Here is a 14969-nt window from a genome sequence, read left to right on the forward strand (position 1 = left end):
GCTCACAAGATCACAGTCAATATTCAGCGATGTTACGATGTTGAGGTGTTTCAACACATTCAAACCACCGATACTTATATCTTCAAAATACTGTCATTATTGAAAGAAACCTTAATAATCCAACAATTAGTTATGATATTTATAGCTTTTTAAGTGTTAGATGTGATAAACCACCCCCATTCACACTGTAATTGTAGGAAGAGACTTAAATTGCACAACAATCAGTCAGAATATTTGCACTTTTTAAGAAGCAAGAATGATGAAATATCCTACAAAATAATATTCAATGAATTTTTTGAAAACTATTTGGAACAGAGTATCTGATAGGCCACCCATGGTGGAACTGGAAGTGACTTCTCTGAGGGAGCCCATTTTGAAACTGGTATTAATGATAGTGAGGCTGTTAAAGCAATGGTGATTATTAAAATACAAAGGATAACTTAAGCAAGTAGAAATATTTACATGTTCAGTAAGCTGGTCAAGGAGCCCATCACATCATATGTCAAAGAGAAACTCAAATTATTTAACTATGGACAAGAGAATGTTGGAGGAATATGGTTCATGTTTGAAGGACTAATTGACCAAGCACTGGGCAGCAATATCTTGTAGAACAGGGGAGTCTCCTTGATGGTATGCAGCCATTGTAAAGAAACTTATGAAGAAACAATAACTGACAAAATATCAATGCATGAAACATTCAGTGGCTTCCATAGCAGGATCTTATCAAAGCTCTCTCACAAATCACAAAGAAAATATGATCATAAGCAAAGGGTGCCAGTTACATCAGTGTTCTGAGACTCATGGATAACAGAGAAACCTAAATTGAGAGTAGCAAGGTAATAGCAGATGTCATAAACCCATTTTTAAATATTCCTATAGAACAAGATGTGGAGAAGTACTCTCCCACTTTAGTTCTCACACTCCTACAAAGATGAATGATATAGATGGAAGTATTGATGACATTGAGAAACAGTTAAAATAGCTAAAATTAAGCAAGGCTTTAGGGCCTAGTGGAATATCTGTCAGATTCTATACAGGATGTTCATCTCAGTAAGCTCCCCTTTTAACAGAACAGATCTCTCGAACAAAAACCTATGCCCAGTGATTGAAAGAACATGCAGGTTTCGTGCAAAGTGTGACAATTTTTATTTTTAAGTATAGAAATGTCAAACTGTGCACTTTACACAACACAAATACATAGTGTCATATAGATACAATGTGAATTAGTCACAATTGGAACCACTCAGCTCTCACAAACAGCTGGCTGTAGCAATCCATAGGGATATGAAATAGAATGGTCACACAGGCTGACTTGAAGGTAAAAGTGGTGGATGACAGTACTACATTTGTAAGATACTAGGAAAATGCAATGATTCTACAGAGAGACTGCTTACAAAACACTCGTGTGACCCACTGTAGAATACTGCTCAAGCATGTAGGATGAAACAAGACTAATGTTGGACACTGGACATATACAAAGAAATGTGCCACAAATGATCTTTGCTTGAACCTGAATTAGCAAGTGTTTGAAAACACACATCAACTATCCCATGAAAGCCTACTTACAAAGTTTCAAAAACAAGACTTCAGTGAAACTCTAGGCATATTCTACAGCCTCCTATATATCCCTCCTGTAAGGACTACAAACAGACGGTTTGTTTAATTACATTGAACATAGAGGTATTTAAGCAGTTATTCTTATCATATTATCCATCTGAAATAACTGTTCTGTAACATAAACAGTGGAAGGAGTAAAGATAACAATTATGTAGTTTAGTGCTCCATAGGGACATAAAAGAGACTGAAAACATTTCAAAACTTTTAGGTGTAGTCCTTATTCAGAGCAATGTGTGAAACACACATACATATATCAACAGGCACACATAATCACATGCATAGCTACACTGCCCCAGCCAGTGATACTGTACTGGTACTGCCACTTCACTGGAGTGGGAGGCCATGCCAGATGGAGATGGCAAATGCAGGAAAAGGGTGGAAAAGGGAGGGAGGGTTGGAGGGAAGTATTACTGACAACAAAGAGGGAGCCGATGAGAAAGGGATATAGCACCCATGAGCTTAGTCTGGTGTTGCCAAGGGGAGTTGCATGAGGGAAGTATTACTGAGAGCAAATAGGGAGAGAGTCAGCAAGCCAATGTGATAAGGATATGGCATCCTTGAGGTTTGTCTGGTGTAGCCAAGGGGAGTTGCATGTGGCACATACTGAAGCTCTATGTAATTCAGAGAAACTGGTATTGGGGGAGGAGGATTCAGATGGCACAGGCTTTGAAGCAGCCATTAAGATGAGTATGTTGATTCAGCAGTGTGTTCTGTCATTGGGTTGTCAACTCTACTGTTGGGCTTTGTTGGGTGATTGCCATTGATTCTTGTAAACATTTAGTTGATGAACTGCAATAAAAGTTTGATAAAAAGTTATGGTAGAGATGGTGTACAATATGACTGCTTCCACAAGTGGCCCTGCCTCTGGAAGGGTATGGTATACCTGTGACATGATGGGAATGGGGTGTGGTGGATGGCTGAATAGAACAGATCTTGACCTTGGCCTTCTACAGGAATATAGTCCCTTTGGCATTTGGTTGGGAGAGTATGTAGCATAATGATGACTTGCAGTACATTATAGATTGGTTGGGTGGTAAAATAGATGGAAGGGTTTTTGCTAGGAAATTTTTCATTTCTGGGCATTAGCTGAAATCCTGTTTTCTGACACTCTCATTACACTTTATTTCAAAATTATTTATCAATCCATAATCCATTAACTAAAATTTAATGTGAACTAAATTAAGTCACAAAGACTATTTCTAAATTTCTAGTTCCAATGTTGTAATACAGTTCTTACCAATCTCATCGGAAGGTACAATCTTTGAAACAACAGATCGAACTGGAATGAGACCTGCACCAGTGAGTAGATCAATTGTCTGAGCTGTAATAAAATGTAAAAAAATGTAATTTATTTTAAGTAACAGAGTAACTTCACAGCAAGGTACAATTTACATACAAAAACTGAAAAATAAAAATTATATTCTGGCTCTATAAAAAGAGATAACAATAAAAAAATATTAAGGGATGTGAATTAATCAAAAATGGTACACATTCAGAATTGCTACAGTAATTTATATAGTTGTAAATTTCTCCCTTTTGGAAGATTTGTAGGAAGATACCACATCAGCCAAACTGTTAATTTTTGTAGAAAATAGATCTGAATATCATGATATTATCTGTTCAGGTTTACTCAAATAGAGGATTATGCTGCCAGATTTAGTTTTCCCAGCTTTCTGGATCACTATTGTTATACCTCACAAATATTTTGTTTAATAATTTGAGTTAAGCTAACAACTTAGAGGGAAAATTAATTTATTGGCTGATTTCATAATATTACAGTTTATGCTACACTGACCATAAAAAGGTGATCTATTAAAGTCTGAATTTTTGCAACTGGCATTTGACTGCATTTCATTACACAAACTGTAACCTAGTGATCCTACAAAGAGATATATATTTTATGAAAATTTTATGCCATTACTATACAGAATGTACACTCCTGGAAATGGAAAAAAGAACACATTGACACCGGTGTGTCAGACCCACCATACCTGCTCCGGACACTGCGAGAGGGCTGTACAAGCAATGATCACACGCACGGCACAGCGGACACACCAGGAACCGCGGTTTTGGCCGTCGAATGGCGCTAGCTGCGCAGCATTTGTGCATCGCCGCCGTCAGTGTCAGCCAGTTTGCCGTGGCATACGGAGCTCCATCGCAGTCTTTAACACTGGTAGCATGCCGCGACAGCGTGGACGTGAACCGTATGTGCAGTTGACGGACTTTGAGCGAGGGCGTATAGTGGGCATGCGGGAGGCCGGTTGAACGTACCACCGAATTGCTCAACACGTGGGGCGTGAGGTCTCCACAGTACATCGATGTTGTCGCCAGTGGTCGGCGGAAGGTGCACGTTCCCGTCGACCTGGGACCGGACCGCAGCGACGCACGGATGCACGCCAAGACCGTAGGATCCTACGCAGTGCCGTAGGGGACCGCACCGCCACTTCCCAGCAAATTAGGGACACTGTTGCTCCTGGGGTATCGGCGGGGACCATTCGCAACCGTCTCCATGAAGCTGGGCTACGGTCCCGCACACCGTTAGGCCGTCTTCCGCTCACGCCCCAACATCGTGCAGCCCGCCTCCAGTGGTGTCGCGACAGGCGTGAATGGAAGGACGAATGGAGACGTGTCGTCTTCAGCGATGAGAGTCGCTTCTGCCTTGGTGCCAATGATGGTCGTATGCGTGTTTGGCGCCGTGCAGGTGAGCGCCACAATCAGGACTGCATACGACCGAGGCACACAGGGCCAACACCCGGCATCATGGTGTGGGGAGCGATCTCCTACACTGGCCGTACACCACTGGTGATCGTCGAGGGGACACTGAATAGTGCACGGTACATCCAAACCGTCATCGAACCCATCATTCTACCATTCCTAGACCGGCAAGGGAACTTGCTGTTCCAACAGGACGATGCACGTCCGCATGTATCCTGTGCCACCCAACGTGCTCTAGAAGGTGTAAGTCAACTACCCTGGCCAGCAAGATCTCCGGATCTGTCCCCCATTGAGCATGTTTGGGACTGGATGAAGCGTCGTCTCACGTGGTCTGCACGTCCAGCACGAACGCTGGTCCTACTGAGGCGCCAGGTGGAAATGGCATGGCAAGCCGTTCCACAGGACTACATCCAGCATCTCTACGATCGTCTCCATGGGAGAATAGCAGCCTGCATTGCTGCGAAAGGTGGATATACACTGTACTAGTGCCGACATTGTGCATGCTCTGTTGCCTGTGTCTATGTGCCTGTGGTTCTGTCAGTGTGATCATGTGATGTATCTGACCCCAGGAATGTGTCAATAAAGTTTCCCCTTCCTGGGACAATGAATTCACGGTGTTCTTATTTCAATTTCCAGGAGTGTAGTTTATTGGAACAACTCTTGATAACATTGTATTTCATTTAGCAGAAAAATTAAATAGGCATAATATCCAGACATTCAAACCTTGGAATAATTGAAGTATTTTGGAGAACAAATGTGATAGGGCAAACATAAATAAATTTTGTACCAGTTCTAAGTGATAAATGTTTCAGCTATTTTTCATTAGTGAGAGAACTATGAAGGGAAGTGTCTATTGCGAAGTATTGAAACACTGGTTAATATTACAAGTCATGGTGGAGATGGATGAACAAAAGTTAATTCATTACTGAATGACTTCACAATAGCAGTACACAAATTTCAGATAGAATTACACTGACTCCTAACAGGATAGTAAACTGATTGTGCTTAATATACAACATACAATATGGATATCCCTCCCTCCCTCACTGGGCTGCTATTCTGAAGATTTCTATACTTGATTTGTTGCCTATATCCAGAGTGTGGCTCAGCTATGGTGCAGATTGTCTGCCATACATAATTTTCACCACATTCACATGGCACATTGTAGACAACAGGTACTTTCAAGCCCAGAACGTCTCTCATTGGATGTACCAAACCCTTAATTTCCATGAAAGTTGGAATACTGGTCTGATACCATATTTGTGTGATATTGCCCCACCATGCTTGAGGTCAGTCTGCAGAATGGAAGGAATGTTGGAGATTTGCCTTCTTGTGTGGCTGGATGTGTTTCACCTACATTTACCAAGGAATTCAACTCAGATTTGATGTAATTTGTGTCAGACTTCCCTTTCATCAGACATCCATCTCCTGAGGAACAAGATGCTGACAGATAGTATTTGAAAGATCAAGTTTTAACTCCAATGTGATACAGTCCGAATGCCAAAAAATTTTATATGGGCATGCTGCTTCGAAAAACTTCGAAATCATGTTCAGACTTACTCTAATTTCCCACTGGATATATTCTTTGATTATTAAAGTAACTAATAACAAATAATAGCAACAATATAAGACACAAAAATAAATTCCTAGCAAACTTGATCTGCAGTTCAGAACAAGGTTCTATATTATGATTTAAACATTTTTAACAAGCTGCTGATGAACTGAAACTGGGAATTTAAAATTCTCTCCTTACTCATAAATAATGTATGCTTTATTAACCAAACCTTTTTAAAATTATCTGTTTAGATTCATAGATGTTATCCTTTGACAATTGTTATTATTATCATATAAATTTTAAGTTATCAGTAGTACATACACAGCAGCTGAATATTGTAACTGGACGAGCAGCACTTTTTTGCAAAGCAGTAGTTTTCCTGCCAACTGTGTAAAATATTTAGGGATTAACTTTTGAGACACAACTAGAGTAAAGTTGATCACATTAATTTGGGTTAATAGTTATTGTATCCTTATTCATGATATTTGTTTTATTGTGTCCTATAATTTAATCCATTTCCTTGCAGCTGCGTCTTAGCTGGTTGAGTAGCCCAACCAAGTATCAACGAGGATATTTCACAAGAAGGCAATACACTTGATTAATTGCCTTGACAGAAGCTGAGCATAGTCATGGAGCCATATGGCAGTAGAGGCTACCAAAAGGCACAGCTCAGATCAGCAAATTCTTTGGTACTTTGTCACTTTAAGTAAGAATGCACTGTGACTAGAAAGCAAGCTCACATACTTAAATGAAGCACTACTTTATGAACCACACTAGTATTTTTCGACTACTTTGCACTGGAGTTGTATTTTGGTTTGGAAACGATTTATTTCTTATGATGAACTTACCAGATGTTATGGAATTTATTGACATGCAGCCTCTGGGGTGAAATTGTGAACTGTGATCTCCTGGCTTGTTCCATTTGTGAACATGTTCCCAATCAGTTTGAAATGTAATTCAAGCTCTGTGTGGTAATACTTGACTATGTGCACATGAAGAACAGCTTGTATTTGTACACAATGAGATACAACAGTTAGTAGCTCAATATATTTATTTATTCACCCTGGGATCATCTCACAATGATATATGATTTGTCATTATGATTCAGTGAAAATAGATAGCTCCAATATAGGTACACATGTAATATATAAAACTGTTTTGTGAGAACAGGACATGGAATTAGCTGTGGCCTTGAGGTGGGAACCAACCCAGCAACTTGCCTGAAATGATCGGGGAAAACCACACAAAACTTAAACCAAGATGGCTCAACAGAGCAAACACTACCATCCCAAATTGAGGGAAGTGTGTTAAAAACTGCACTCTCTCATTCAGTTGGTCACTAATGTACAATGTTGTATTGACCATACACAGTTTTGACCAGATAATTAATAGTATGAAACGTAGATAGTAGATCATGACATGAAAAGAATCAGCTTTTTTACAAAAATGATACATGGCTCAGTGAAAATATTTATGTGTGCTGAACATTAGCATGAGTGATTGCACATTATACTGATAAAATTGTTGTATGACTACAATGATTGAAACACATATCAACACACACACACACACACACACACACACACACACACACACACACACACACAAATATAATGTATTCAAAGTTTATTGTCTTTAACAACAGGAAAAATTAACATCAACTTGCTTATAGTTATTTAATTAATTAAAAAGGTGCATGAATATTTCCCTGGCTGTATAGAGAAGATGTCTGCTGAAGGTTATAAGAGAAAGGAAAAAGAACTGGTTGGGACATTCATTAGGAAGGGAATGGTTGCTGGCAGATGCTTTGGAAGGACTAGTTTGTGGGAGAAGACTGAGAGAAAGAAGGAGATACAAGATGATAGATGACATAAAGGGAAGAGGAAATTATGTGGACCTGAAGAGGATGGCAGAAGACCAGATAGCCTGGAGAACTACCATGTGAAAACCTGCCTTTTGGCAGAACACTAATAATGATGATGATGATGTATAGTATGGAATGCCACACTCTGCAGATCAGCTGGCTGGAGTTCAAACAGGAAGCACAAAAAAGACCATCACTCAGAACACAGGGAGAAGATAACTGGGAATCATTAACCCATTTACGAATACTCTATCATTACAGCATATATGTGCTGTAACAAATATAAGTGAAAAGGCCACACACAGTATCACAGTTTGAGGTGAGGGGGACTTGGTGTTTCGTACCTATTTGAGCTTGGAACATGGAGTAAGAAGTTTTTGGTTTAGCGCAGACCAAGGGCCATTCAAACAACTGTCATATTGTGGCTGTGTTACAGTATATTAAACAAGGTTTGAATAACAAATCAAAGCTGATGCCTAGGCAAATTGTGCAAATCAGTTGATTCCTTTGGCAAAAGATTTTATTTGGGCTGAAATTAACGCTCATCTAGCGGCATCATTTGCATGTGTATCGTTCTGATTTTATATGAAAAAATATGCAAAAAATACACGCCACTTCTATTCTTTAAACATGTATGAACTGGTCCAAATTTTGCGTGAAGATAGATAAATGGGTAAAGTCAAACCAGATTTTTTTTTAAAAATTCAGTGATTTTTATCCATTGTTGAGACATGATGATTTAAAATAGAGCTAAATGTAGAATGTAAAATTCATTCTTACATGGACTGAATGTGTGGAAACAGTTTAAAGCAAATCAAATGAACAAAAAATGCATTATTATGATAAAATTGAAACTTACTTTCAAAACTTTAGCTTCATTTGGATTTTATTGCAAAAAACAAGTTTTTTGAGAGTTTGTTTTTACACATGCCACTTCTATGTTTCAGTTGTCTGAATCAGATAAATTTTAAAAGAAGGCAGAATAGAATAAAATAGAATAGAATATTTTTATTAGCCTTTCAGTATTTTTCATACAATTGGCTTCGTCAAAGTTTACAGAGGGTTTTAGTTTCAGTACGATATTCAAATAGTTACAGAAAGGGGAGAAAAGGAACTTAAGACCTGTAGATACATGTAATTAAAGGTTGTTTTGTTGTTTTGGGAAAGCTTTATCTGTTGCCTTGATATAATAAAGATGGTTCAAAAGACAATAAAAAAACCTATACCAAAATGGTCATCACCCGATTCAACCAAAATCTACAATTGCCAAGCTGTGATGATCTAATGTCAAAATTATGGTAGAGCAAAATTTAGGAGCCAGACTGAAAAATGCTCCTATCATAGCACAAAAAAGTGGGTATATCCTGGGGAGAATTGTGGATGTAAAAGAAGGGAACTAGCTTTTCAACTTATCTGGCATCTTTGAAGGTATTTAAATCGAGACATGTTGACATATTCATGCATTTTCAGAGTTAGCCCTACTTTCCCAGCATAGTCAGCTGTCTTAGCTGTAAGGTGTTGGTAATCTGCATCTTGCAATTTACACGCTAAAAAGTCTGTGATGCTGGAAAAAAAAGAAAAAAAATCCAGAACATTCACCAGACATAGTAAACAATATATCACATCATATGGCTGAAGAGCATACATGTAATAGCTAAAAAAAGTTTTTTTTGAGTGATAAAATTTTTGGGGTTGGATTTGTTTTTGAGGGATGCTAAAACAGCTTTTTGATATCTTTGTGTGTGTGAGTGGGGGGGATTGATTTGATTTGTTTTCACTTGGGGACGATTTCTCTGACAAACCCACCCCCTTTACATGTATGGTGAGGGGTGTAAGAACAAACAGACACAAATTTATGTACTTCTAGAGAGTGGGATGCATCTACAATAGGAAGTATCCAAGAGTGAGGGTGCATCTATAATAGTAAGTATTCCAGAGTGGGGACACATACATCCTAAATTTTAATAACACATTGTGTTGCCTCACGTGACATGACAAATGCCATGTTGGATGATGTGATGGCTTGTGCCACATGCGAGATGACATCATGTTTCTTTACTGGCATGATGCATTATATTACATACATAGTGTAGTGCTTTGAGAATTTTGGGGTAAATTCTAGAAACACTTGGCTCTCCACTGTCTCGAACACCATATATTTTAATGACAAGGGTGAGAGAGCCTTTCTACTGCAACACACATATCTGTGTGTGCAGGAGGTACAGCTGTCATGAGAAACCAGGAGCTGCGTCAGATGAGCAGATCCAACAAGTGGTTACCAGCATTGCCTTGCAATTTATATAAAAAAGCAAAGAGTGTTTGTATAATGATCTGTGGTTTGTGGTTTCATGAGGATTGTTACAGAGACAGATAAACCATGTATTGTATAGTGACTCTTACTTCATGTCTTGGCTCTGCATGAGGCAGCACATATGTAATTGTATGTTATTTGTCGATTCTGACATTTATCTTGGAAACAGTTGGCTTGCTGGAGCTTGTACAGAATAAATGTTACTTTGGGGATGAGAGTTGAAAATATATTGTTGTTGAACTGAAAGGATTCTATGAGTACATGATTTATTTCAAGAACAGAGAATTGGTTAATATTATTCCCTTTAACCTGACAGTCTTTGGAGAAGAATTAAACGGTGAGAGTGATGTAGCTGATGACCCAAAGAAGAGGATCAGCTGCACACACAACGTATGAGTAAAGTGGAAAGACATGTGAGTCATGCAACCCAACACAGCACTGTCTCTTCTTGTCCAAGAAAACGTTAGAACCTAGTGATCAAGTGACAGAACTCGAAGAGAAAGGGAAATTGGAAGCCAAAAATGGGAAGAAGTTGCCATAGCAACCAGGCATAACAGAAATTGAGAAACTGTTTCGAGTAATTGCGTTGTGTCTACTGAACCAAAGGAAGAAAGTTGTGAATGCAACACAATATAAGACAGGAGAAGGTAATAACATCAAAAGAACAGAGGGAAGATCTCAACTTTTCAATTAAGAAGATTTGGATGTTGGAAGGAAGCAATTCTCAGACACGCAGTAACCAGCCACCCACATTAATGCAGTAACCAGCCGCTGCTGACGCAGTAACCAGCCACCGACGTTGATGCAGTAACCTACCACCAATGTTGATGCAGTAACCAGCCAATGCCAATGCAGTAACCCACCACCGTTGCTGACTGCAATGGGTGCCGTTCACCGTTACTGACTTCGTGACCACTTGCCGACAGTGATGCTGCAACCAACGTGCGATGCTGCTGGTGCCTGTGCAATTCACCAGTGCCAATTCTATACCTGCTTGCTGATGCAGCATAAAACTTTATGTTGGGTGAGTGAACAACAATAATTATTTGAGTAGAAAATTAATTTTAAAAAAAAGAGGAAACTGTTCAAAGGATATAGAACTGTAGCTAGTACATTTAGAGGTGAGGTTGTTTTAGATGATTACTAGGTCAAAAATCAATAGGGATATGGATAGCATTCAAAAAACAGGGGAAACTTCAGAACCAGCCATGACTATGACAGTGAGTAAGGAGGCACCAGACTGGTCTGAGGTAGTGAATTTACTTAAAGCCCAGGGAGCAGATTCAACGACTTTAAGAAAAGAACAAAGTGATTGAAATGCTTCTTTAAGAAAAGAACTAAATGCAGGGTCTGAATCAGAGGCTCAGACAGTTTTGCGACCATGTTGGCTGCGGATTCCTTGACTTGCGCCATAGGGTGGTGAGGTTTCGGGTTCCGCTGAATAGGTCAGGAGTTCACTACACTCAGCTGGCAGCTACAGCGGTAGCGGAGGCTGTGTGGCATGGACTGGGCGGTTTTTTAGGTTAGAAGGCCTCAGGAAAGTACGGGGTGGGCTGCAATCTCAAAGGGTGCATGGCAAATACAGGACGTGCCTGGATCAAGGAACAGTCGGAATTGTAGTTGTAAATTGTTGTAGTTATGCTGAGAAAATCCCTGAGCTTCAAGTGCTAATAGAAAGCACAGAAGCTGAAATCGTTATAGGCACAGAAAGCTGGCTAAAGCCTGAAATAAGTTCTGCAGAAATTTTTACGAAGTCTCAGACGGTGTTCAGGAAAGATAGATTAGGCAGAATTGGTGGTGGAGTGTTTGTGTCTGTCAGTAATGGTTTATCTTGTAGTGAAGTCGAAGTAGATACTCCGTGCGAATTGGTATGGGTGGAGGTTATACTTAACAGCCGAACTAAGTTAATAATTGGCTCCTTCTACTGACCCTCAGACTCCGATGACATAGTTGCTGAACAGTTCAGAGAAAATTTGAGTCTCGTAACAAATAAATACCCAACTCATACGGTTATAGTTGGTGGGGACTTCAACCTTCCCCCGATATGTTGGCAAAAATACTTGTTCAAAACTGGTGGTAGGCAGAAAACATCTTCCGAGATTGTCCTAAATGCTTTCCCCAAAAATTATTTCGAGCAGTTAGTCCACGAACCCACGCGAATTGTAAATGGTTGCGAAAACACACTTGACCTCTTAGCCATAAACAATCCAGAGCTGACAGGGAGCATCATGACTGATACAGGGATTAGTGATCACAAGGTCATTGTAGCTAGGCTCAATACTGTTTCTTCCAAATCCACCAGAAACAAACGCAAAATAATTTTATTTAAAAAAGTGGACAAAGTGTCACTAGAAGCCTTCCTAAGAGGCAATCTCCATCCCTTCCGATCTGACTATACAAATGTAGACGAGATGTGGCTCAAATTCAAAGATATAGTAGTAACAGCAATTGAGAGATTCATACCTCATAAATTGGTAAGAGATGGTACTGATCCCCCATGGTACACAAACTAGGTCCAAACGCTGTTGCAGAGGCAACAGAAAAAGCATGCGAAGTTCAAGAGAACGCGAAATCCCGAAGATTGGCTAAAATTTACAGACGCGCGAAATTTGGCACGGACTTCAATGCGAGATGCCTTTCATAGGTTCCACAACGAAACATTGTCTCGAAATTTGGTAGAAAATCTGAAGAAATTCTGGTTGTATGTAAAGTACACAAGTGGCAAGACGCAGTCAATACCTTCGCTGCGCAGTGCCGAAGGTACTGTTACCGACGACTGTGCCGCTAAAGCGGAGTTATTGAACGCAGTTTTCCGAAATTCCTTCACCAGGGAAGATGAATGGAATATTCCAGAATTTGAAACATGAACAGCTGCTAGCATGAGTTTCTTAGAAGTAGATACCTTGGGGGTTGCGAAACAACTCAAATCGCTTGATACGGGCAAGTTTTCATGTCCAGATTGTATACCAATTAGGTTCCTTTCAGATTATGTTGATACAATAGCTCCCTACTTAGCAATCATATACAACTGCTCGCTCACCGATAGATCTGTACCTACAGATTGGAAAATTGCACAGGTCGCACCAGTGTTTAAGAAGGGTATTAGGTGTAATCCATCGAACTACAGACCTAAATCATTGACGTCGGTTTGCAGTAGGGTTTTGGAGCATATACTGTATTCAAACATTATGAATCACCTCAAAGGGAACGATCTATTGATATGTAATCAGCATGGTATCAGAAAACATCGTTCTTGTGCAACACAGCTAGCTCTTTATTCGCACGAAGTAATGGCCGCTATCGACAGGGGATCTCAAGTTGATTCCGTATTTCTAGATTTCCGGAAAGCTTTTGACACCATTCCTCACAAGCAACTTCTAATCAAGCTGCGGGCCTATGGGGTATCATCTCAGTTGTGCGACTGGATTCGTGATTTCCTGTCAGGAAGGTCACAGTTCATAGTAATAGATGGCAAGCCATCGAGTAAAACTGAAGTGATATCAGGTGTTCCCCAGGGAAGCTTCCTGGGACCTCTGCTGTTCCTGATTTATATAAATGACATGGGTGACAATCTGAGCAGTTTTCTTAGGTTGTTCGCAGATGATGCTGTAATTTACCGTCTAGTAAGGCCATCTGAAGACCAGTATCAGTTGCAAAGCGATTTAGAAAAGATTGCTGTATGGCGTGGCAGGTGGCAGTTGACGCTAAATAACGAAAAGTGTGAGGTGATCCACATGAGTTCCCAAAGAAATCCGTTAGAATTCGATTACTCGATAAATAGTACAATTCTCAAGGCTGTCAATTCAACTAAGTACCTGGGTGTTAAAATTATGAACAACTTCAGTTGGAAAGACCACATAGATAATATTGTGGGGAAGGCGAGCCAAAGGTTGCATTTCATTGGCAGGACACTTAGAAGATGCAACAAGTCCACTAAAGAGACAGCTTACACTACACTCGTTCGTCCTCTGTTAGAATATTGCTGCGCGGTGTGGGATCCTTACCAGGTGGGACTGAAGGAGGACATCGAAAGGGTGCAAAAAAGGGCAGCTCGTTTTGTATTATCACGTAATAGGGGAGAGAGTGTGGCAGATATGATACGCGAGTTGGGATGGAAGTCATTAAAGCAAAGACTTTTTTCATCGCGGCGAGATCTATTTACGAAATTTCTGTTGCCAACTTTCTCTTCTGAATGTGAAAATATTTTGTTGAGCCCAACCTACATAGGTAGGAATGATCATCAAAACAAAATAAGAGAAATCAGAGCTCAAACAGAAAGGTTTAGGTGTTTGTTTATCCCGCGCGCTGTTCGGGAGTGGAATGGTAGAGAGATTGTATGATTGTGGTTTGATGAACCCTCTGCCAAGCACTTAAATGTGAATTGCAGAGTTGTCATGTAGATGTATATGAAGTTAGATGCTCAAAGAGCAGGTTTAAATGCTCCAAATGCATCATTAAGACAAAACTAAGTGATGAAAGTCTTAAGTTAGATTCAGTAATCACACAATTGAACGTCAAATTAGATATTCAGAGTGAGGTTTTAAGTAGGCAAAGCTAAACCTTGAACAGTCAAGCAGCAGTTTGGAAGTGGCCATTCATTTGGGTGGACTTGTGGTTAGTATGCATATTGCAGCTGAGCTTGTATAGAAAAGATTAGGGTATTGCATAAATTGGACTGGCAGCAAGATACCACTTTGGGAAGGGTATGAAGGATTGTGGGTGTATAGGATGTTTCTCATTTCTGGGCACAATGTTAAACAGTCAAAGGCTATCTGTGGACTAGGTTTTGGACATACTGCATGTCTGTGGAGGGCTTACAGAGCCCTTCAGTATACTGAGCAAGAGGATTCTTGTTATTGCAGACGTGCATTCCACATGTTGTGAGACTATCTACGAGAAATTTTTTG

At 39.9% G+C, this 14969-nt stretch overlaps 1 protein-coding gene across 5 annotated transcripts in view; it reads right to left on the bottom strand.

Annotated features, from left to right (window-relative positions):
* The window catches only part of LOC124615657 (proton-coupled folate transporter-like), a 257418-nt gene that overhangs the window by 47543 nt on the left and 194906 nt on the right, over positions 1-14969 (bottom strand). For all 5 annotated transcript variants that reach the window (XM_047143675.1, XM_047143676.1, XM_047143678.1 and 2 more), the window contains exon 5: positions 2855-2938. In XM_047143675.1, coding sequence (XP_046999631.1) covers positions 2855-2938 — 84 coding nt within the window. The remainder of the gene's footprint in view (positions 1-2854; positions 2939-14969) is intronic.

This window comes from Schistocerca americana, chromosome 5 (genome assembly GCF_021461395.2).
Source record: "Schistocerca americana isolate TAMUIC-IGC-003095 chromosome 5, iqSchAmer2.1, whole genome shotgun sequence".
NCBI lineage: Eukaryota > Metazoa > Arthropoda > Insecta > Orthoptera > Acrididae > Schistocerca > Schistocerca americana.